At 45.1% G+C, this 17,957-nt stretch overlaps 2 protein-coding genes across 5 annotated transcripts; one reads left to right on the top strand and one right to left on the bottom strand.

Annotated features, from left to right (window-relative positions):
- Positions 1-54: 54 nt before the first annotated feature.
- LOC127588421 (cilia- and flagella-associated protein 54-like) lies at positions 55-15,967 on the bottom strand. Of its 4 annotated transcripts, none has more exons than XM_052047123.1 (56): positions 15,478-15,967; positions 14,682-14,787; positions 14,459-14,608; positions 14,195-14,360; positions 14,043-14,101; positions 13,793-13,936; positions 13,529-13,648; positions 13,178-13,279; positions 12,827-13,019; positions 12,631-12,729; positions 12,421-12,533; positions 12,217-12,331; positions 11,621-11,697; positions 11,382-11,501; positions 11,144-11,279; positions 10,980-11,035; positions 10,745-10,873; positions 10,467-10,647; positions 10,260-10,393; positions 9,887-10,084; positions 9,708-9,800; positions 9,441-9,629; positions 9,223-9,341; positions 9,001-9,148; positions 8,770-8,925; positions 8,572-8,694; positions 8,348-8,470; positions 8,077-8,197; positions 7,786-7,875; positions 7,577-7,703; positions 7,332-7,434; positions 7,159-7,232; positions 6,897-7,094; positions 6,656-6,822; positions 6,456-6,580; positions 5,233-5,442; positions 4,925-5,121; positions 4,691-4,826; positions 4,474-4,591; positions 4,051-4,404; positions 3,850-3,937; positions 3,449-3,619; positions 3,276-3,342; positions 3,004-3,189; positions 2,757-2,843; positions 2,554-2,673; positions 2,423-2,473; positions 2,192-2,333; positions 1,958-2,091; positions 1,733-1,887; positions 1,546-1,651; positions 1,253-1,400; positions 973-1,127; positions 728-871; positions 531-652; positions 55-337 (listed from the first exon to the last, which is right to left on the bottom strand). In XM_052047123.1, exons 1-55 carry the CDS (start codon positions 15,684-15,686, stop codon positions 539-541), a joined length of 7,446 nt encoding a protein of 2,481 aa, XP_051903083.1. In that variant the 5' UTR covers positions 15,687-15,967; the 3' UTR covers positions 55-337; positions 531-538. The 4 variants fall into 4 exon arrangements, 3 of the variants coding, with proteins under 3 accessions (XP_051903083.1, XP_051903084.1, XP_051903085.1); XM_052047124.1 differs by having other exon boundaries at positions 2,423-2,470; XM_052047125.1 differs by having other exon boundaries at positions 12,226-12,331.
- A 565-nt stretch (positions 15,968-16,532) lies between these two features.
- Positions 16,533-17,928, top strand: LOC127588443 (alpha-crystallin B chain-like). Its single transcript, XM_052047169.1, has 3 exons — positions 16,533-16,725; positions 16,820-16,942; positions 17,019-17,928. Exons 1-3 carry the CDS (start codon positions 16,546-16,548, stop codon positions 17,208-17,210), a joined length of 495 nt encoding a protein of 164 aa, XP_051903129.1. The 5' UTR covers positions 16,533-16,545; the 3' UTR covers positions 17,211-17,928.
- Positions 17,929-17,957: the final 29 nt, after the last annotated feature.

The raw sequence follows: 17,957 nt of genomic DNA, 5'->3' as shown, positions 1-17,957 counted from the left end.
CAAGAAAAATAAGTACGAAGTGCTCCGGCATAATAGCACAACATTTTGTAATCAAAGGCCATATTTGCTTTTTATAATGGACGATAATGTTAAAAACAAATGTATCCCAAAAAATGGCAATTAAAACAATGTAAAATTGTGTTTTATAACAAGAAGAAGGCAGAATAAAATAACACCGCTCATTATTTTTTTTATTAGACATCTAACATCTTATTTACATAAATCCTATTCTAATTTTTAAAATTAATTCAATAAATGGCTTGGTGGTTCTACGCATCCAAATATTCCCGGGCGCACTGGAATGGCTTCTTCACTGCACCACAATCCAAAATATAACCTGAAAGGAAATTTACACAACAGCATTACACATACACTAATATACACGTTTATGGTTCCCACACATTTTTCTCCATAAAACACATGCATGTATCCATTTTTTGTAGAGTTCTGTGACTATGGAAGAAAGTTAAGTAATCCGCATTGCTTTTCTGTAATTAAACACATCAAAAAGGATTGAACCGAGAACTTACGATTTTTACTAAGTTGTTTGATCTAACATTTGCAGGTAAGGGAGGTAAATGTTTCTGGGTCCAGGAGGAGGAATAGAAACTTTTCCATCATCCAATATAACATTCTCACCAAACTCGCATAGCTGAAATGAGCAAGAAAACTGACTTAGTGATCCTACTTATACACAAACTCTTTGTAGGTGCTAGTATGTGTCTACCTGTTTTTGTAAAAGTTTATGAGTCAGATTTAGAAGTTTGCTTTGTGTGCTTTTTATGCTACTAAGACGTAAAGTGGCTCTAATCAGGGTCACGCTGGATCCCGGTGGCATGCGAGGCCGTCCTGACAGAAGGCTCACTGCTTCCTGTAAACAAACGCAGTATAGAGTTATTTTACAACATTAAATGCATTATGACCTCTACTCTGCTCATTGCTGTCTATTCTCATGATGTGTTGTGTTGATACCTGCAAGAGTGACACGCCATCGTCTCCCCTGCTTCTTCGTGATTTTAATTGTGAGCCTTCAACCAGCAAAAGAGCTTGCGTGTCGACATCTCCCAATAGAGCACAATCCTGCAGGCTCTGCTTTAACACCTGAGCTGCCCTCTCGTGAAGCTTACCTTTAAAGGAAGTCACAAAAAGTTTCGTTTAAAGCCACTAACTTTTTTGTGAGTGGTCGATGCTAAACTAAAAAAAAAAAAAAAATTAAGCCTTAGCATGACACAAAGAAGCCACAAAAACAGACCTGGATTAGGAACCGTGACATCGGAAGCTTGTACAAGAACACAACGGAGCAGTGCCACGCGGCAACGTAACCACAGAGCCCCTCCAACCCTCTCACTGGCCTCAACTGCTCTGGAGCAGTCCTCGTGGTGCGTACAGTGTTCAGTTCCCTGTTGGCAGAATATAATACAAATCACCACATGCATTCTTGCACCCTATACTTTTAACAGATCAGCCATTCTTGTCATGTTTGCATACAAATCTATTTTTTTCCTCAACCAGGCATTCTTTCCAAATATATAACTGAAATGCGACCTGTTCAGTCTCAGTAAATGGAAGCTCAGAAGTTGTTTTCTTATGATCCGGTATGGATTCTTTAAAGTCCTGCAGCAGCATCAGTGACGAAACTGCCATGTCCGAACTGAGGATGTACACATAGGAAACTAATAATTGGCAAAATATATCAAACGTCAAGTCAAACATGCCCCGAGTGATTTTAAACCTTTGCGCAACGCGTCCTTGCTGCAGGTAGAGGTTGGCCTTCAGAAGATTCGCCTCGAGTTTCAATTCCATGTTCTCAATTTCACTGTAGGAAGGACATGGGAGTTTCTCCAATATCAAGTCCAAAAAGATGGTAGCTGCTTCTAGCAGTAGGTACTACAACAGAAGAAACAAAAGATGACAGATCAGCACAGGAACTGAAGGAAGATTGGTGAGAAAGTCTTACCTTAATCTTTTCAAGAGTGAGGTTCTGCTGAGAAGCAAATCCGCTCCCTTTTGGCTTTTCCTCCTGTTGGTCCGACTCCTCAGTGTCCATTGGGACTTGCTCCTGTTCTTCTGGGTCCACTTCATAATCAGTCACTAATCATATTTGCATATATTAAATTAAAATATATTAAAATAAAAAGTGCAGCACAGTTAAAACAGCATCATCCACATGGAAAGGCTTCTGTTTGCAGACCTGGCTCAGGAGGACCAGCTACAGTGCCACTGAGGGCGAGGGTGAGTTGAACACGCGCAAGGTTAAATCGAAAACCCAACGTGGATCCGTAAAGCATGCTGACCTCAGGAGAAAGCTCGCAGCTCACAAGTGCCTCTAAAGCCTAGGACAGAAGTCACATCGTAACATCTACGCAGTGCGCAGACACAATAAACAAATTTACTGAACACAGAAACGGAGCAGCGACAGTACCTGGACATTGTCCAGGAGGGACTTGTTGTTCCAAAACATCGTCTTTGACTGCTAAACAAACACAGTGTATTATTTCGTCAAGTTTTACGAAGTTACACTGTGCGGTTTGAAATCCGAGTGAGCGCTCGTACTTGGCGAGACTCACGAACGATGTAGCGGCCGTTAGGGAGAAGAATCCCTGCCCCTCTTGAGAGCTGCTCTGTCTCCTTTATGGCCTCAGAGAAGTAGCACAGTTCGGTGAGCGCGCGTACCTGCAAGTAAATGTCACAGACATAAATAAATAAAACGCATTGAGCAGAATGATTAAAAAAGAAAAAAAAAGAAATCTGCTGACCTTAAGTATCCTGCTTTCAACATTCCGTTGAACATCTCGACATACTGTCCCCACAAAATGCTGATAAAGCGCCAGCATGGGTAGGAGCTGAAATTGCAAAACTTTTTTCAATGCTTCAGAATTGCACGCTTAATCGATCCACGATGAGTCACGCCGGCATAATTCAACGACTTTATTAGGCTTGCTCCTGTAATGACGTCACCGAAAGCACAATCACAACGCAGTTGCAGTATGTTTGCGTGTCTACCGTTTTGTGGTAGCCCGCGATGAACAGCCATTGGCAAATGAAGTTCAGGCTGGCGACAGTGGCGGCGAGATCGGCCCTGTGGGGTTCGGAGAAAAGATCCACTCCGGGGAGGAGTTCATCGCCGATGCTGTATGAAGCATAGCGGAGGTCATCCAGGGGATGAGCCAGGGAGCAGCACAGCACGCACTAGGGAATGCGGGGGAGTCATAAGATATACATATCAATACACTGCTCGCGGCGAGAGGGGCGTGTCTAATCAATCTACGATTTACCTTGAAAAGGTGAGCTGACAAGAGACAGCACTTGGTCCTCTGGCTGATATCTGAAGTTAGAATATACCTAACACATACAAAACATTGCTAAAGTTGAAAAAAAAAAAACGGCTGCTAACAACAACAACAAAAATGCAACTTTTAAAATAACCACCCCCACGATGAGAACATACTGAGCAATTTTAGCAGTGATCACGGCGGCCTGCAGACACCCCCAAAGGCCGGCCTGTCTCAGAGTTTGTTGCAGGGTGCCGCCTCCAAACGACACCCAGTCCCATTTATCTATCACAGCTGGGCTGTGTAAGGCGGTATCAACAGCTTTACTCCAGTAAGAGTGTGCCAACCTATGCATAAAAAAAGGGGGGGGGGGGGAAATTCCAGGACAATGATGAAAAGCTGGCAACGTGCTTAACTCATTCACTCCCAAAGACGTTTTTAAACGTCTTTTCAGACTTGGTCCAGAATTGGCTGTTACTGAATGAGTTAAGCTAGTTTTGGCAATGCAATTGCATGAAAAGGCTTCCAATAAAAGACTTGTTTCATTCGCAGACTGGGAAGAAAATAGCTTTCTGACCGTGCGTTTGAGTCGTAGAAATACAGGTTTCCCATTTCATGCAGAACAAACACGCTGAGGGATTCTTGGCTGTTGGTCTGGATATATTCTGCGAGAAACGCAAACACAAGTTATTGAAATGAAGTTGTTTTCTCAAGCACGCAACTCATCTGCACCATTTCTACTTGTCTTTTTTTTCTTTTCTTTTTATTTTGCTCTTACTTGTGGAAGCCAAGTACGTCGAGATGATTCTGGGCATGTAGTCAGAGCTGACCGGGAGATTGTAGAGAGTATCCGGAGTAATGTGGTCTTTATTAATCAGGTCCCAAGGCTGGATGTTTGGTGTGGTGATCAGTATGGGATTGAAGTCAATCAAGTCTGATGTGTTCTCGCAGCACTGCTCGCTTTCAAAACCCGGCTGCGTATTGGCCAGTAGCAGCAGCAGTAGCGATCTGCTATAGCGGAACACTTGAAGGCAATGCGGTATCCTCTCAATAGCTTGACGGTAATAGTACAGTGTGTTGGCCACATCCAGAGGAACACACACAAGAGACTGGGAGCGCTTGATTTCCGCCTCTGAAGGACACGCAGAAAACATCACTGACGCTATAGAAGGCGGCCTGTGACTACAGCTGGTATTCTAACCTCTGAGTTCGGTTTCTTCATTCGGCGAGAATTTGGCCACAGAGCTTGATGACTTGTTGGCGCAATGACGGATCCACCCACTGAACAGCTGACACCCTGCGTAAGTCTTGTACGTTACCTAAAACACCCCCCCCCACACACACACACACACATATAGAGAGGATGCTTTGAAATACGGCAGAGTCATTTCCCAAATGATGACGTTCAAACGCGCTACCTCCTTGCCAGTGGTCCACCGAGTCTTGACATGGTGCGGCTGCGGGACCTTTGACCCTCCATTCGCACGAATCCTTTCAAGGAGCTTCCTCTGGGCGAGGACCAACAGGGGAGTCACTGTCAAGGCATATCGTTCGCTAGGACGACACAAGTCACATTCGCGATAAAACATGGATTTTTTTTTTCAAACGTGGGTCTCCTTGTCGTGCGCTTAAACCTCGACGGTAACATTTACCGGGTGCATGAGTTGAAGATCAGGGCAAAGTGTGCCAGGCGCTCCCATTTGCCGCTGTCATGGAGCAGCTCCAGAGTGCGCAAGACTAAAGCGTGCACAAAACGCATGTCCACTTGGGTGCAGTCATCCAGCGGAGCTGAGAAGCAGAGACTGAACTCTTGTTCCTCCTCAGTCACGCTGTCGTACAAACGCCATAGCTTGAAATGTTAACAAAGGGGGGTAGCGCAACAAAAAGCGCTTCAGTGTCGCTTAATGTTTTGAACAGATGCCACATACTGAGCCGTATTGTCGTGTACGTTGACACTTACTCCCAGTCTGCTTAGCATGTCCATGATAAGATCTGTTGCGAGTATTAATAGAGGGGTGAAGGTGTTGTGCAACTCTCGTGATGTAACCAGGAAGGGCGGTTGAAGCCGAGACGCTGTCTGATGTAACGCAGTAAGTCTGTTGCTTTCTTCCCACACACTGTGACAGACCTTCTGCAAGTTGGTCCAATGACCGCCACGGTGGGCAAGCACCTGAAAAAGAACAAATATTTTCACACAAATACGTTCCAAAACAAAAATAGTCACACAGAACTCATGCGGCATGAGACTGCAATTTGTCATTTTGTGTTTTTTGTTTGTTTTGTTTTCAAAGGAGGCTGAAATAGTGGCTAGTAGCGAGTAAATCTTGACATTTACATTTTCGTGTACATTGCCTGCTTAAGAGTCAATTTATATTAGAAACATTTATGCCGGGGTTGGAAAAACTATGGCAATCAGCGGCCCGCTCCGTGCGGCCCAGTAGACATTTATGAGCAAAATGAGCAAGTGCCGTTTGATTACTAAACTATTTTGCAATAATTTATTCTGAATAAATCAGTTGTCGATATGACACAATAAAAAAAAGGAGCATTTATTATCCTACTGTAAAAATGAACAATTTTACCCCCCCAAAAATATATTTGTAAAGTAACCAATTTGTAAATTTGTATTGTTTCAGGGGCGGCCCGGTAGGCCAGTGGTTAGCACGTCGGCTTCACAGTGCAGAGGTACTGGGTTCGATTCCAGCTCCGGCCTCCCTGTGTGGAGTTTGCATGTTCTCCCCCGGGCCTGCGTGGGTTTTCTGCGGGTGCTCCGGTTTCCTCCCACATTCCAAAAATATGCATGGCAGGCTGATTGAACTCTAAATTGTCCCTAGGTGTGAGTGTGAGCGTGGTTTGTTGTTCGTCTCTGTGTGCCCTGCGATTGGCTGGCAACCGATTCAGGGTGTCCCCGCCTACTGCCCGGAGACAGCTGGGATAGGCTCCAGCACCCCCCGCGACCCTAGTGGGGATCAAGCGGCTCGGAAGATGAATGAATGAATATTGTTTCATTGAATAGGTGGCTAATTAATTCAATTAATTTTAAATAATAAATGAGAATAATTGTGAACTATTTTATATGTATTTCAACGAGTTTATTTTTTAAAATGTATTTTAACCCCATCGAAAAATGGCCTGGAAAGTTGCGCCCATTTTAAAAATCCGAGCTCTGTTCACAAACTGTACCATGGCCCTGCGCAGATGTAAAGCGGCTTTCTCCAGTGACTCCAAGGGCACGGTTTTTGGCACCTCTGGCTTTTGAGGGGGCTCTTCCACCTCCTCGCAACTCTCCACACTGTCACAGCTATCCTCTAGTAGGCGACAAAGCAAAAGCAAAATATTTTCTCCGTTTCAAATCGTTTGTACATGGTCTCAATCTTACCGACCGTTTTTATCACAGTCTTTGCTCGAAGCTTCATCCGACAGATCCGAATGCGACAAGCGTCTCTCTGTACTGACTTCGCATACGGTGGCTTGCTGCTCCTCTAAGTTCCTCTTGAGCAGGACCCCAGAGTTGGCCAGAAAGAAGATTGAGAGATTTAAGTGGCTGTACCTGAAACATACGCCGCGTCATTCGGTCTGTACTCCGGCGCGACCCGGAGAGATCCGACGAGGCATCGCGTGAACCTGGCCTGCAGAGATCCTCCATGCAAAGGGTGCAAGTCCTGTTCGAAGAGTGTCAGATGCGCCTGAGCGAGGTTGTAATTGATCTGGGACCTCCACACTCTTTCCTCGGAGCACCTCCTTCTCAGCTGGAGCCGCCTGGAGTGTCGTTCCACGACGGTATTCATCGAGGACAGCAGCCTCTCTACAGCCTTCATCTCCCTACGCAACAAACGCAGTCCGCTGAGACTCCGTCAATAAAACGACGCGACTGAATATCGTCTACCTGACAGTTCTCGCTGTCAGAAGTGCTCCGCGTCTCAGCTTCTTCCGTTTCTTTGGAGTCTTTTTCGTTGTCTTCTGCAATCAAAGATCATAGCGATCACATTGCTAAGACAATTCTTTGCCTCGATATAAATCTGTCGCTTATCCCTTTGCGTTTTTTAAATTTTTTTTTACCTGTGATGTTTGACCTTCCGTCGCAGCAGTCTCATTAGCTTCTTTCTCACTTTGAGCGTTTCTCTCTGAACATTTGGCGGACACGACCATTTCGTCATCCCTCCTGTCAAAGGCAGAACCATTTGCAAAACTGTTAGTTCTTCATCTCCGTGGGCAAAATTTCAAAAAAATCCATCATGAAGTCAAGACCAAAAGCAGAGATTATGATTTATTTCAGTCTAACCGTGGTTAGCCAAAACTCCTACCTGGCGAGAAATCGAAATATGGTTTGACCCCATTGTAAAACAAGATCGAGGTGTCCTTCCTCTAAGGCTCGCTGAAGCAAGAGCGCCGAAATCTCCAAGAAATTTGAATGGCTGCCGAGCTGCATCACTATGACAAAAAAACACAAGTCAGGCAAAGCTCAAAATAGGAATCGTTGTTTGGAAACATAAATCTGATGCACATTGCTTACCAATCCGATAGGCATGCGGCAGCGTGCTCGTGAAGATCCGCTCGCGCAGTGTGGCGATGTCCTCAGAACCACTCAGTGAGGGCGAGCTCTCTATTGAAGCATACAGAGCGGACATTATCCGATGACGCAAGAGATTGAGTAATTTAATATTGTTGTGATTTGCAAATGTGAGTTAAAATGAGGTGGAACCTTCAAAATAAAACGTCCCCCCAAAAAATGTCATTTTGTAATTCAGCTCGATTGTTCAACTTTGGAAGTTCGCCTGAAATACTTTTTAAAATAGTTTCTTACCAATCACCGCGTCGGGATCTGGTTGAGCTCTGATGACCTCCTTGAACTTCCCAAACAGGACCTTCAATTGGACACATTTTCTCATTTCTTTCTTCACCGCAGCAGGATCTTCCGACTTTGACTAAAAACATGCGCGTCCACAAAAACACAGGAAATGGATTGAAAATCAAAACCTGAACGGATCTTGAAATACCAACTTTCTCAATGTACATTTGAAAACCAGAATAAAAAGAATGAACAATTTTGTTTTTTTTAAAACGCTCATCTTTACCGACACACGTTTGCAAGCAAGTCTAATGAAGCGCTCCTGGGCATCAAAGACGTCTTGGAGAAGAACATGACCACAGTCTATCACCTGCGAGGCTTTCTGGTAGTCCTTCTGTGCACGCAATGCCTGGCGACGGAGGAAAATTACGAGCGGGAATATCATTAAAAAAAAAAAACAGGGTGACACCCGATGGAAACACTTCCGGCGGTCTTCTGATGCGCACGTACCTTGGACAGATAGTTGGTGATGCAGGCAATCATGTGCATCAGCATCTCCACTGTGTTCTTGGACCACTTTTGTTTGAGGTGAGCTTCATTGTCCCTCAGCACGTTCAAACATTTGGTCAGCAACTGAAAAAAGAAAAACACAATCGCGATTTGGCGGAAACAATGTCGACACCGGGAGTCCACGCCATGCGTCCATACCTTGACTGCGGGATCGCAAGGGATCTGATGGAAGATGAACGGAACCAAGAGGCCATAGCAGCTGATTACAGCTTGAACGGCCGAACTGCTGTCATTTAACCACATGGCCAAGTCCATGGCGACCATCAATCGCTCACATTCGACAAGTCTGGCTTCCTGTACAAACAACACGTGCTAATATTGCTTCTCTAAATCCGCATCAACGTCCACTTTGAATATGGCGTTGCGCACCTGTTTCCATACAAAGAGCCCACAGAAGCTGCGCGAGTCGCAGAGGAGCGATTGCTGCTGAATGTTGATGTCCGTCTCGATGAAGATGGACGTGAGGAAGAGCTGACACAGGAGTGGCGACGAGCACTGCAGATACTTCATGTGCAGCCTGTAAAGAAAAGACGCGTCGACTCAGAGGAGCGAAGACCACACTTGAGACGGACGCAGGTTCGAGCTCCTCACGATGTTGAGGCAATTCTGTCTTGTATTTTTTTGGGCCCGCTGTAAGGAAGGGTAAAATGGTTCCATAATTCCTTGCATGCTTTCTTTGCAATGTCAAATTGTTTGGTTTGAAATGCCACCTGAGAACACAGGCAAAAAAAAAAAAGCGATCGTCATTCAAGTCGCGTGGTTATGCTAACACAAGATCTGCACGCGTGGAAATTTAAACAAAAGCGTACCTGTGCCAAGTGAGCCCACGAGGAAAGCAGCGACTGCGGCATGGAAGTCATCAGTGGGAAGGTCGTGGCCCCAATGGCGTTGCCTAGTAACTTCCCTTGGCTGGTGTATGCTGCGATGGCAAAAACGTACTTCTGGTTGGGTTCCAACTTCTCCGCCTTCAGCTGCCATTCACCACAGACTGCTGGTACCTGCAAAAACTTTGTCGTTATCGCGCGTGAAGGCATCGGGGTTCCTTCGATAAAAACATTTCGGATGAAATCGCAAACCAAATTTCCAGTTCCCGCCAGGCTGAAGTCTCCGAGGCGGACTTTCAGGTCCATGCCCTCGGCTGCACGTCCGCACAGTTGGTACCAGCACACCTTGATTGATGTAGGAAAGGAAATTCATCGGAATGCATTGTGTTGTTCTCGGAGGGGGGGGGATAATAAAAAAGAAGAAACCTTACTTGCCCCTCCATGTGGTAGGGTGCGGGCGCAAAGGTTAAGGAGCGGTTGGTACGTGAGATTAAGACAGGACGAGGTGGAGGGATTTCCTTCTCGTCCTTCAGCAATTTGCCTTTTTTTTCAAGTGATAACTTTGGACTGTTGGCGATGTACAATTTTCTCTCTTCTACCGCCGCCTTCTCGATTAAAATACAGGCTTCCTGTAAATTGATAAGGATGGGTGTTATTTATTGGTTACTCGTAACTATCAGTCAGCAGCGTGAGAGGAATCTTGATTTTTGGCTCCTAAAGAATTTACAGTACTCAGAAGAACTTTTGCAAAATATCCTGACCATACGTTTTGTGCGTGGCGTAGAAAATATTTTTGAATACAACCTCGAGAAGACTCCTGGTGACACTCGACTCATTTGCCTTGCTTCCATCATACAGCAGCAAAGACTTCTGGATCAGGAAAAGGGCTTTGGACACTTTGTTCTTCTTGATCTTGTCCAAGAGATCCGATTCCGTCACTGAAAACCATCAAACGGGAGAAGCATCTGCAAATGCAAGACGTGTTTTAGCCACGCGGCAATCGAGGCTCACCTGCATTTAACTGCATTAACTTGAGAGACGCCCGGTGGTAGATGATGTCCAGTTCAAGAAGAATGTCTATCGCAAGCATGGACGTATGCGTAGACGGCGTGGACCGATCCCTTCTCGCATCTGACTCGATTTCTTCCTTTTCCTTCTCACTTATTTCACTCTGTCCGTTTCCATCGTCCCTCTTTTCGGAAAGAACGACAGGGCAATCACAGCATTCGAAAAATGAAGACTTTTGTCACGAACGAAGACGGGAGCGCTCCCGATGAAACAATACGTGCCAGCAGGTAAGTAATGTCGGGGGGAGCGGTCCCATCGTGGGGCATCAGTGTGATCACACGCTTGACCAGAGCCTTAAAACCCTTCTCAACCACCGTCCGCACTTTTTGAAGAAGCTCTACTTGTGAACCCTGCAAGAGAACACACACACACACACACACAAAAAAAGCAGCAGTTGCTTCCAGCAAATATCATGCTAAACTGTTTCTCGATGTTATGCAAAATGTAGTTCAGTACCTTAAGCAGAGTGAAGCAGTATTTCTTTTCATGACCAACTTTGACCTTAGGCGGAGCTATACGGAGAACAAAAGGCCGTTTTAGACATCAAAACATCTAACAAAATAAAACAAAAAAATGACATTGCCCTCTTTCTATCCCGGAGACAAAATAAGCGCGCTCACTCTGCGTAATGCGATCGGCCGCGCTCTCGAGCAGTAAGACCAAGCTGTGGATCATCTCTGCCGTCTTGATGCAGTCGACCGTCGCAAGGTCACACGCAAAGGCCACTTCGCACTGCATGGAAAGGCACCACGCCCACTGCGTGGGCAGAGAGAGAAATACATGCAGGCGCATGCATCGAGTACACAAGAAATGATGCGGCGACCATTTGAAAACACGCTGACTGTTCATATTTTTAACCTTGTCGTGGTCCTGTGTATAGTCGGGGTTTTTCATCTGATCCATCTGAATCACCAGCTTCAGCTTCCCCCAGAGAAAGAGCAAAACATCCCAAACTAGTTCCACATCTGGCTGCGCCTCCTGCAAATCCGCACACGTAAGACAAACCGTGGGGAAATAATTCTCAACCCCGCACGGAAACGTTACCCCTAACTATGAACGCAAGACGGGGCATTAATATCATTGAATATAACACTTACGGGGACGGAATCACAAACTGCCTTGTGCAGAGTCTCCGTCAAGCCAAGGATGCTATCGAGGGATCCTCTGTATTTGTCTGCGGAAAACGTCGATGAACAAGACCAGGCGTTGATGTGAATACAACGCGATCATCAGATAAGTCATCATTTTGCTCTTGAGAGATGTTTATAAGGGAGGCATACGCCACTCCAGGGCTTCCCAACCACTTTGCTGTGACACATTTGTGTGCCGAGTGACAATTATTATTAACTACAAATAACGTTTTTGTTTTGTTTTTTTTGCTCATCTATCTATGCAAGTGGCATGGAGTGACAGCCAAACAAATAAATGCTCTTTCACTGACACCACATATCCTCATTTCATCAATCCACCACATTTTGCTTGTTAAATCAATTTCTAGGACAAAAATGTCATTTGCAGATTAATTTTAGCATTCATTTTATGCATTTTATCTCCTAGGAACGCAAATGGCACTGATTCTCTGAAAGGGGTCGCCAATGATATTGCATTGTGGCATACTTGTTTGGTGGTGTGTTCGTGTGTAAAAAAATAAAATAAAATAAAAAGGTTGGCAAAGATTGCACTAGATAATCACTTCTACTACCGACGTCCTCTCTAAGACGCCTTCGGTGGGAGGACTTCAGAGTGAGGAAACCAGTGATCAAGGCGAGCTCGTATTCTGCCTTCCTGAACACGGGACCTTCCACAACCTGACAAACACACGGGGGCGTCCATTAAGACAGCGCATCTGAGATTCTCTTATTTTTCTACTAAACTGGACAAAAACAGAAGAGCTCACGGATAAAATATCCAGCATCAGTCGTGAATGTTCAACAAAAACATCCGGTTGCTTGTATTGAATCATCAACTTGATGAACCTGACGGCGGTCGTGACGGGCACTTTGTGTTCTCCTGGAGCAAAACAACACATGACGACTCACAACATGTATTCAGTGTCTGTTGAGCATGTAGAGAAGTAGAAAAAAAAATGACATTGATCATGACTTACCTGCAATAGCTAATTCCATCAGAGTTGATGTTGTGGACAGCGCACTTAGAGGAACACAAGCATGTTCTTGACGTTTCTGGTCACTGGTGCTAGCCACTCCTTGATAAAACGTAGAAATTCCAATCACTCCACCGGCAACATTTTCTCTGTATTAAATTGTCCTTTTTTCTCTTCTTCTTCTTTTTTTTTGACCTACCAGATAATATACTGATACCAGAGGCAAAGAGCTCCAGGACCACTTCCTGTAGCTCGAGTTCTTCCGGCAGTTTCGTCTGCAACGGGCGCATGGAGCTGTCCCAAAGTGCTTCGCAGATGCCCAAAAACTGTGATGCGCTGCTGTCAAAAAGGCCCATCAGCATTCGCTCTGTGGCATTACGTGGCCACGGTATCTAGGGCCACATTCAGACTCTTTTAGTTCATGTTAACGAATGACGATGCCAAACAATGACAAAGCAAAAAAAAAAAAAATCTAACTCTAGCAGCAATGCTAATTCTTCAATTCATATTGACTTTTAAACTTAATATTGATGTCCCATCTTTTCTTTACATTTGGAAAGTCTTTGGGAGTGGTTTTGCTCTTGATTGTTATCATGTGTTTGGGTTTCCTCCGGGTCTCAAACACAGCCCGCTTGAACATCATGACAGCCAGCTGGAAGAAGAAAAAAAAGTATATATTAAGTGAGGAATTAAAATAAAGCCCATTTTAATGTAAATTTCAACTTAGAATGCATCACAAGTTAAACTGCAGAAAGAGAGAAAAGAAAAAGGTCTGGTAAAGACTTTAAAAAGATATTCATCAAGATTTGCCATTCTTATGCTTTAAACATTTTCCATAGATCTTGAAAAAAATTGCAGCAAAGTATGACAGAATTCATGAAAAATAAAAGTGGTCCGATGCCTTGATGGAGGCTTCTCTGAAGGCCATTTGAGTCTCTTTGTTTGCGGGACCACCACACTCCTTCTCCTTCTCCTGCTCTGCAAGGTCATTGATTTTTCCAAGAGCTCGCCGGGCAAATTCCTGTAAGCCGTTCAAAAACGCAGGAATATAAAACTAAAACAAGACTTCTTTTGGATTGGGCTTGAAGCACAAATGAAGACAGTTGAGGTTGCTTCGAGGTTGTCATCATTTAGGTGTCTGAACAGTGCGACGAGTGGGTTTCACCTCTGCCTGTAGAGAAGCCTGGTTGTCATAGTAACAATGACAGGCAGTACAGTAGAGTTTGACAAGCCACGGCAGATGTTTCACAGTCATGATGGGCATGTTTGACTCCAAAGTGAGGCTTGCCCAAAGAAGATACTCCATTGCCTAGAAGGAGCACAAAAGGGGAAACGTGTGGACAATGGATTGCCAACGATATAACAACATGCTGCTTTACGTGAAAGGAGAATTTTAAGTATCTTAGACGACATACCTTTGGACTGTGATTCAGTGCCATCAGGTAGTTACACATTTTGAAGATCTGCAACGTACCTGGAAAAGGCAGGTAACGGGAAGAAAACGACTGGTAATCTATTTCACCCAAAAGAACCGACTCCACAAAGAAAAAAAATCAAACTAGTCTACCGTTGTAAATTATCCAGCAGAGGTGCTTGCTCTGGTGAAACGCCTGCATCATTATCCTAACAAAGTTCAGCACATGCAGCAGTTTCAAAAGCCCCTTCTGGCTGAGGACCATGGGCCTTTTCTCCAGCTCAAATATGCACAGTGCACAGCCCAGCATTGAACGGACCTACACACACAAACCCAGCAGCCAAAAATAATAACACCGCATGGGCAAGACTTTTCATGGCGAGGAAGAAAAATAATCACAGTACCGCAACAGAATACCTTCATGATGAAGACATCTTGGTCTGTGTCAAAACCTTCAGGAAAGAAGCACTTCAAGAAGTGTTCCACATCTTTAATGTCGGTTATACTCGTTGAGCAGAACTGAAGCAGGTGCAGACTGTAGCCTTGCGACAGAGCCGTCTGGTATAACTGGAGTAGAGAAGAGACAAATCAATAAAAATAACACAAATGACTCAAAACAGGCAGTTTATGTGACAATTACCTTTAATCCGGTGAGAAAATCTCCAATCTGGAGCATGCGCTCCTGGTACAATTTAAAAGGCAGACGTGGTTTGAAGTTTCGCCAGATCTCAGCCAGCAGTGTAACCCTTTCAACGTGATTAAAACAAAAAACAAACATGATGACTTTTTTTCCCCCCAATGTGTGTCATGCACTAGGAGAGGGGTGCCCAAACTTTTTGGATCGAAGATCTACTTTTTGATCAACTAACCTCACGGGATCTACCCTTACCGGCGCGCGCACGCGCACACACACACAAATTTAAGATTTACCTGCTTTATTTTATTTTTTAATATATTTTTTGGTGAAAATGAGACTGATTATTGTGCAGTGTATATTAACACAAAAAATATATTACTAACATGTACAAAGACACACAAATGGTTGTTTGTTTTTTTTCTTCTCGACACTCCTCGGATCTACTTGGGACCTGTCTTAGATCTACCGGTAGATCAGGATCTACCTAATGGGCACCCCTGCACTAGGAGCTTGATAAGCATACAGCACACCGCCTAAAATAAAGCCTCAAGGATACAGTATACTCAAATTCCTTCCAAAATTTCATTTGACTGAAAAGTAACATCATGGAACATTGGCCCATAACCCCAACATGGAACTGCAGTACAACCAAAAACCTTTTTTTTTTGTTTCTAATATTAAGAACTTTGTTGATAAGATAAAACATAGTCTTAAAACATATGTATACAAAAAAAACCCCCCGCCGTGCTACTTCCAAAGCAAAATAAAGCGTTCAATATTTAAACGTTAGCTCGCCTACCCTTTGGCATAAGACACGTTGTCCTGGCAGGTGGAGGACGCCACTCGTTTCATTACTGTCATAAACGAGTTAATGTCTCGCTCAAAAGACACAATGACCGGGTTTCTTTTGTCAATTTTGCCATAATAGGTCGCCGGTAAATCCATCGAGGCCATAATAGTATTTTTGTTCATCAACAAGCGTGGGACGGGCAGGCGGGAGATCACCATGGTAACGACGCTAAACAAAGCAAAGTCGGACACTTGTCAGTGATGCGTTAAAGTCATCAAAGAAAGTCGGAATTTTAAAACGTTTTACGTCGCAGTTGCATTTGTTGAGATAAAAACTACAGTCGTGATGCAGTATTGTGAATACAGTACGTGACGTGTATTTAGACACGTTAGTTTGTTTGCAATGTGATGGTAACAGCTTTGCAATATTATCGGTGTCAACCGGCAAGCCATTGGCAACAGAATGGAATGTTGACAAAAACTGCACAGCCTAATGTGACACCCTGTATTGCAGCAAAAATGATACGCGCTTTGGCTGCCACCTAATGCAGCACCGTACAAACTCATCATTTCCCATTCAAGCCACACATCCACTCTGCTCGCGGTGCTAAAGCTTCTGGCACCCACGGGCCAGTAGGCTAATGCTCTGGCAGCTCGTCCTCATACAAACACGTGCACGGGGATCCAGACGGGGGTATTTCCTGGGTAGAGAAATATGCGACATCAGCAGTATTCCCAGCCAATGTCACCTCATGACCGGGCAGATAGGAGAGGCAGAGAGACGCTGAGAGGGTGAGGGAGAGGAACACATAGAGGGAGGGAGGGAGAGACGGCCAGCCACCGTAGGGGAGATGAAACAATGAGGGCGATGGTCGGATAAACAGTTGACATCATTGTTCCAGAAAAATCAGCCTGTTGGCAGGGACGCTGCACAACCGGGCTGCTATGGTGGGGTGTGCGGACAGAGTCGCTCGGGGAGGGATGGGAGGGGAAAGCGCTATAAATGTGCTGCGGGAAAGCACAGCGAGCACCCATCTGAGACCAAGTGTCACCCTCAGACCTCGTCCGGATACTCATCATGGATATTCCCATTCAGTACCCCTGGTACCGCCGGGCCTTCCCATATCGACGTCCCGACGCGTCCTTCATCGAGTCTCTCGCCGATTGGCCTCTCATCTGGTCTTTCCCATGGTCCTTTGCTTGGATGCGCCCCAGTTTCATGCGCTGGTTAAACTGGCCTGAAAATGGACACAGTGAGGTAAAGTGACCATAGAGTCTTCACTTTTCGAGGCGGTCGTTGAATCCCAGGCTTCTCCGTAGTCTTCCTAACAGGTGTGACCTCTAACCCCTAGATGTACGCGGAAAAGGATCGCTATGCGATTTATCTGGATGTGAAGCATTTCTCACCGGATGAGCTCAGCGTCAACGTCGGCGACGAGTTCATCACAATACACGGCAAGCACGAAGACAGACAGGTCAGTGAAATCCTCACCACGAGACAAAGGATGACCCAAGTCCACACGGCTGACCGCCGTGTCCCCGACTCTCTAGGACGACCACGGCTACGTGTCCAGGGAGTTTCTGCGGAAGTACAGGCTTCCCACCGGAGTGTCGTGCGCTGATATCACCTCCAGCTTGTCGTACGACGGCGTGCTGACAATCACCGCGCCCAGGTCTTCACCCGGCCCCGAGCGCAACATCCCAATATCCTGTGAGGATGGAGCAGCCAAGCAGAAAATGTAGAGCGCAGTCGGGGTGCCTTTGACGCAGTTTCACTACTAATCCTCACTACTAAATTCCGCACGTGTTTGTATTTAACCTGTTTTGTGGGCAGTTGAGTGCACGTATAGGTGGGTCAGCCGTGTCGAGATTCCTGCAACGAGCCTTCTAATAAACCAGTTTCTAACTTACTACTATCGTCGCATGCCTGCAAGACAACTGTGCTTTAAACCACAGATTGAAATGTAAAGCCGGGAGTTTTGGTTGGAGTACAATTTTCCTTTCAGAAATCATGGATAAACCAAAAACCTGCGCCACCTTGAATGTACAAGTGCTCTTATTTTGAATTTGCCTTCAAAGTTTCAAACAGTCACTTTTGGGAGACAAAGCTTCTACGCCAAAAGGTGATTGCAGCGGTGCTTGGATGAGTGCGAGTCCGTTACCTTTGTACGTGTTGAACGCGGGACCAGGTCTGTGCTCTGCTGAGAGGGAGGGAGGGGAGAAATGGGTTGAAGGAGTGTTGGATGGAGGAGGAAATACGGTCATCCAGGGAAGCAGGGTTTTACTCGATTGTTCGGGATAACTTGTATTTATGTATGTGTATGATGCGAGTGTGTGGTCAATGCCAAAAAGAGAGCGAGGATGTGCTCAATGATGATCCCGATCATTCTTTGCAAATGCTAAATCGCCCATGGTGTATTAACAGAGAAGACATAGAATAAATGTTGGGGAAAAAACAAAACTTGTCTGCGTTTGCATTGGTCAAGTTTT

This window comes from Hippocampus zosterae, chromosome 16 (genome assembly GCF_025434085.1).
Source record: "Hippocampus zosterae strain Florida chromosome 16, ASM2543408v3, whole genome shotgun sequence".
Taxonomy (NCBI): Eukaryota; Metazoa; Chordata; class Actinopteri; order Syngnathiformes; family Syngnathidae; genus Hippocampus; species Hippocampus zosterae.
Note: the sequence above shows the minus strand (reverse complement) of the source record. Positions and strands in the feature narration are given on the sequence as shown.